At 43.0% G+C, this 6000-nt stretch overlaps 1 protein-coding gene across 9 annotated transcripts in view; it reads left to right on the plus strand.

Annotated features, from left to right (window-relative positions):
- Nucleotides 1-5759, plus strand: part of TRIM9 (tripartite motif containing 9) — a 116544-nt gene extending 110785 nt beyond the window's left edge. For all 9 annotated transcript variants that reach the window (XM_017668975.3, XM_017668983.3, XM_017668969.3 and 6 more), the window contains 2 exons: nt 1502-1664; nt 3721-5759. In XM_017668975.3, coding sequence (XP_017524464.2) covers nt 1502-1664; nt 3721-3783 — 226 coding nt within the window. In that variant the 3' untranslated portion in view covers nt 3784-5759. The remainder of the gene's footprint in view (nt 1-1501; nt 1665-3720) is intronic.
- Nucleotides 5760-6000: the final 241 nt, after the last annotated feature.

Consider the following 6000-nt stretch of genomic DNA (forward strand, 5'->3'; position numbering starts at 1 on the left):
TATAGGAAAACATTCCAGGACTCTCACCAGAAAAGCAGTTTTGGACAAGTTATTTAGTTTTTATGAACCTCTGTTTCCAAATCCACCAAATTAGGATAATATTTTTCCATGAAGGAGTATTCTCAAGATTAAGTGAGATATGCAGAAATGCCTCACATGAGAGGCACCTGAAAACAGAAATCATTGTTCTTCTTATGACTATAATTATTATCAATATCACTGCTCAGAATAGAAGCCATTCATTAAACTAAATTTTCTGGATGCCAGTTTAGATAGCTTTGTATTTGAAGAACTTTCTTATTATTTATTGTATGGACACAGAGCACCCAGTTTGCAGGGGAAAAGAACACAGTAATCTCCTCAGGTTTTCCTCTACCACCAAAATATAACTTTCCATGCTAACTTTTCCCTTATAGCTTCTTTATTTTGGAGTGAAGGAGTGAATAATAACAGAACTGTCACACTATGCAGAGAAACACATTCTTAAAGCTGAACATGCCTGCTTGCATGCAAACTGCATGTCACTTGTGCTATCATTGTTGAAGCTGTGAATTAATAATACTCAATTTATAAACCTTTCTTTTAATGATTGTACAGTCTGTATTCTGCATGCCAGGGGAAAAGAACAACACGCTTAAGTTTCTGTGCTCTGCTGAGATGATGAAGCTCAGCATTGCTGGAACTTCAAAGAAGGAGGAAATGACAATCTGATCATCAATGCTTAGTGACTTTTGAAGCACAACACACAATTTGAGTGCAGGTTCTTTAAAATCACTCCATCTCCTACAGTATAATTACTTCACTTTACAGGATAGAATCCTCTTCTTCAGTGTTGTTACTTTATAGAGAGCCTCCAACTTCTTAATTCAAACTCAATATACCAAAAATTACCATCTTTCTGGAATGGGTTTTTCTATTTAATGAGTAGCATACAGCCCCAAATCCAATTTTTCACACATGTTTCAGATTCAGCTGAAGTGCATCTTCATTTTGACTTTCAAATTAAATAATCTAGGATTTACGGATGTTTAATTCACACCGTGCAAGGCATGTAACATAGCTCTAGGCAGGGCTCTGATAGCTCAAAGGCTAACTTTTTTCTTCATCTTTAATGTGTTGTTTTTTAGCACTGTGGCTCAGTGGTAGAGACCCTGTATGAATTCACTCACAGCAACAGCACGCAGCTGGCCGCACCCATATATTCTCAACAGGGCCAATACCACCTCCAACCCAAGGGAGTGAAAGTTGGTTTGGGGGGCAAACAAAAAGTCTTACTCTTTTTACATACAAAGCACAGATGTACATACAGTAAATGAACAGAAATACAGTATATCTGTGGTATTAAATTTTTATATGAGATGGGACAATTAAGGGGAAAAATTACAGGGGGGGCATCACACTTTTCAACGGGTTGAGAAATACTGCTTTAACCATACAAAAAAAGGGCAGCTTCTAGAATGATGACAGGCAAGTGAAACCCAGTTGTTTTCTTCTCCCACAGAACTGAGGGAGGAATCACAAAGGGGGCTACGATCGGGGTCCTCCTGGACCTAAATAGAAAGACCTTGACATTTTTTATCAACGATGAGCAGCAGGGTCCCATTGCGTTTGAGAACGTGGAGGGCCTGTTTTTCCCGGCAGTCAGCCTCAACAGGAATGTGCAGGTAAGCGCGGCCCGGGGGTCTGGGAAGCGGTGGCTTCTGCGGCTCTGCCTCAAAAGCTGCCGTGGACGTTTATATCGGTGCCTGAGGGAGGGAAACCAACAGCCTAAGGCCCAGTCCTATACACAGAGGAAAGAGAAGGGAAAGGGGTTCAAGTTGGCAACTGAGATGATTCTGATTCCAAATTAGCATCAGCCCCTTCCCTGTACTTGGATACAATCCGGTTAACTGCAAGCGGGAAACTGGAATTCTGCTCATGGTTTGTTACTGATTGTCCCTCTGAGCCCTAGTTTCATCTCCAGTGAAAATGAAACTCTTGAACCAGCTGGCTGGAAACAAATGAAATGACTGTGCAGAGCCCCACCCAGTGAGGGGGCAGACGAAAGCATTAGCGCCTTCCCAGAAGGCTGGCGCACCCTCTCTGCGCTCTGACTTGGCTGTGAGGAGCTGTGGGCACCGCAAACACGCTCCCTGCCTTCCTCTTAGTTGCTTATGATTTATTGTAAGTAGGAAACAACAGGTTCTTCTAATTCATTCATTTAGCAAGTATCTATTGAGTGTCTATAATATGAAAAGCACCATTTTAAGTATTGCTGTTTATCTGTGAAAACGAAACACGTAAAACTCTTGCCCTCAATGGCGCTCACATTCCCGTTATAGGAGACAGAGAATAAATTATAAGCACAATTATTATGTTAATTATATAGGCTGTTAGGGGACAGTAAGTGCAACGGAGGAAAGATCAAGGGTCGAAGGCGGTCAAGAGTGTTTGGCAGGGCAGTTGCTGTCTTAAACGGGGTCAGTGCAGGTAGGCCTTCCTGCAGTCACGGGTAAGCTGAGCCTTGAAGGGGACAAGGGGAGGAGCTGTGTGGAGCTTTCCACACAGAGGGAACAGGCAGGGCAAAGGTGCTGAGGCGTGGGGCCTCACGTGGGCAAGGAAGGGTCAAGAGGCCATGGGCTGGGGCAAGTGACGGAGAGGGAATGTCAGGGAGGATCCGAGCCACGCAGGGAGGGGGGCGTCCTGCCAGCCTCTGCAGGACTTGAGTTCCCACTTCCCTCTTGATCTGGAGCTCAGATTATCTGCTGTGAAGCTCATTCAGCAAATAGCTGCCTACGGATACACAGGGCTTGAGAAACTGAACACTGCAGGTGGGTCTGCTCTATTCAGAACTACCACCGTGGGAGCAATAAAAAAGAATCCATTGTTGTTTATCCATATGGACAGTAAAATGCGACTGCAACCCAGTGTGGCCTCTGCCCTTCTCTCTTCCTGCAACTGGATGGGGTTTTCTGGGAGGCTGAAATCTAATCCGTCAGAACTCAGCCTCTACACTGGAAGAAGGAAAACCATAAATTGCCCTAGAAGTGAGTCAGAAAAACCTCAAAGTTTTCCATATTTTCAGCTGTTTTCCTTCCCAAAAATATTGTACTGGATGTTCTTCAGGGTTTTCCAGTATGTTCTAAGTGTCTTCAGTTAAAGACCCTTGGACTGGGGAAGAAAGGGACAGGCAGGAGGGAGATAACAGTACTGGGTGAAATGGTCTAGCCTTGTCTGTGTAACTGTGCATTGAGGTTAAGTCTGAACAGAAATCAGCGAAATAACATGTGCCCATGTCTCTTCATGCCTCGTGGTCATCTGTGCATCCCCAAAGTGAAAGGTTTATCCTAATTGGAATACCTAGTGGGCAACTAATAAGGGAAAGGGTGTCTGCTCAACTGTTCTCTACCCATGGATTTGGCAGTGACCACTGTGGCCAGCAGGCTTGCTACCTGCAGATCAATGCCTGTGTCTTAAGTCATAAAGGACCCAATCTCCCCAGAATCCTTAAAAGAGGCAGGTAGATGAGAACCATATTGTCAAGTGTCTTCAGGATTTGGGAGCCCACCATGGTGGCTGAGGCAGAATTCTACTACAGTTCAGTTTAATGTCTTCTAGACTAGATAATAATGAAAAGTAAACAGATCCCCTTTTAAATTAGGAACAAACCCACTGTGTCCTAGGGAGGAGGGGCAGGGGGGTTCCTGCAGTACTTCCAGGACTCACAGTCTTGCCCCGCAGGTCACGCTTCACACCGGGCTCCCAGTCCCTGACTTCTACTCCAGCAGGGCATCAGTAGCCTAATAAAGGATGTGCTATGGAGGCACCAGCTGCCTGTTCTTACCTCTGCCTGAGAGAGCGACAGCAAGGAGCCCAACCAGCACGCGGCGGGATGCCAGAGGGCTGGAAGGACAGGAAGAAGAAGGAGACAAAAGCTGGTCCTCCACTCTTCACACCCACGGCCCCACCCCATCCCTTCCACCTCTACTGCTATAATGTCTGCGTTCGCTTCCATTTCAGCAACTGTAACCAACCAAGGACCTACATAGCCCACCATGTCCCTTTGTTTCCACACCCAGATTTTGATTTTATTTAACTTAATTTTTTATGTAGATGAGTTACATTTTTTTTCTTTTCTGATCATGGTATTGGTGACTTACTGACCTGGCACTGTCAAAACAAAATTGTCCTGATAATTTTTTTCTTGAGCTTTCTGTCAAAGAGGTTGTAGGGAGATGTAGGGAAGAATCAGTGGAATTTGGAGATGAAAATTTACCTCCTAGAATTTACTCTTGCCCTATTACCCCTTGGGCAGCATTAGCTCTGCATAGCCAAACTTTGGGAGATGGGCAGAGTAAATACAGCACTGAGAAGTTTTACTATCCATCAGCTACATGGCTGTGCAAAAGTTCATAACAGGGTAGGATCATTAGGTTACCTGGGTCATTAGGACAGGCACGGAACCCGATCACAGAATGAAACTGGAAAGTCTGTAGACATAGGAAGACCAGGGGACTTAGTGATTTGGCTCATTTACTTAATACAAGTTTTTAACTGAGAATCTACTATGGATCAGGCACTGTTCTCGACACTGGAGACACAGTAGTGAATGTACAGGTGTGGTCTCTGCCCTCCTGGAGCTTATATTCCTGCAGGAGAACAAGCCAAAAATAAAACAATTACAAGTTGTTATAAGTACTAGAGAGGAAATAAACATGGGACAAAGAGGTTCAGTGGAAAGACCTTTCAGATCCTCTAAAATGATGCTAAAAACCCACACATTCTAGCTCATAGCACCAGAGGCATACCGACTCAACGCCTTCCAAGCATGCCATTCTAATAATGGTACCTGCTGCCATTCATCACAGAGCTCTTCTTTGGTAGAAAGGATGTCCACATGCTTATTTATTAATGCTGCAATAATGCTAAGCCTTAAAAATTAATGTGGAAATAATAGTGACCAGAGGAAGGAGAGCCCAGTCTCAGTGATGGGGAACTTAATCAGTCCATGGCATTCACGTTCTCAGGATAAACAGGCCTCTTTCCATGTTCGCTGTCTGTGCCTGTTACAAATGAAAAATCCATCCACTCTGCTGCCATTCAAACCTAACTGTTTAGAGTAGTTCCAATAATGTCTGGGAGGAAATGCAGTCATATGTAACTGCTATGACTGATGCTTATTACTTCAATAGAAAAATAGACCAATACAAGTTTCTCTTCAGATTCTTAGCCTGACATGACATTTTGGAAAGTGTAGGACCTGAAAAGAAGTTCTGATTCGTTGTCTAATTATTCACCAGGGAATCAAGAAAATCACCATGAAAAAAAACAAGAATAACCAATAAAAGGGAAAAGGTAGGATGGGAAAACTAACAAATTACAGTTTTGGCAAAAAGAAATATATGTAAATAGCTAATTATTTACTTTTGTGCTTACTTTATTTAGATTTATTTCTATCAGTTACAGTGCTTTTCTAGTTAACTATACCTAATTTAATGAATGGGTGCTATTCTGTTAATGTCCCTCCTGGTTTTTCCTGGCTATAGAAAAACTGTTGCAGGGCAACACTAGTTTGATAGTTGATTTACTCTCCAATGAGACTCGATGGCTGGGCCGCTGTAGACTCATAGTTACTTTTGTTCTTTATTAAATTCATCCTGCTGATTAGAGTTCTAGTGATGTGTAACATGTAGTTTACAGGAATTGAAATTCTAGATGCATATGGCTACTGTACTAGAAAAAAATTGATATTTCTGATCTGCCAATAAATGATTTTTATGAGAGAACACCATCTGTCTCCTCAGAATTCTTAGTTTTTGCCTATTTGGGATGAGAGTTCACCTTTGTCAGACAATACTCCTTCAACAAAGTGTAATCGCAAAGTCCCCCCAGAGCTCCAGAAAGCACCTGCTCGTCACCTCACTTCCTTGGGAGCAGTGACACTCTCTCCTGTTGGAACTTAACTCCTGAGTCTTAGTATGAAAAACTTATAGTTTAGATGTTGTTGGGGTCTGCCTTCAA

The sequence above is a fragment of the Manis javanica genome, chromosome 8 (assembly GCF_040802235.1).
Source record: "Manis javanica isolate MJ-LG chromosome 8, MJ_LKY, whole genome shotgun sequence".
In the NCBI taxonomy this organism is placed as follows: Eukaryota; Metazoa; Chordata; class Mammalia; order Pholidota; family Manidae; genus Manis; species Manis javanica.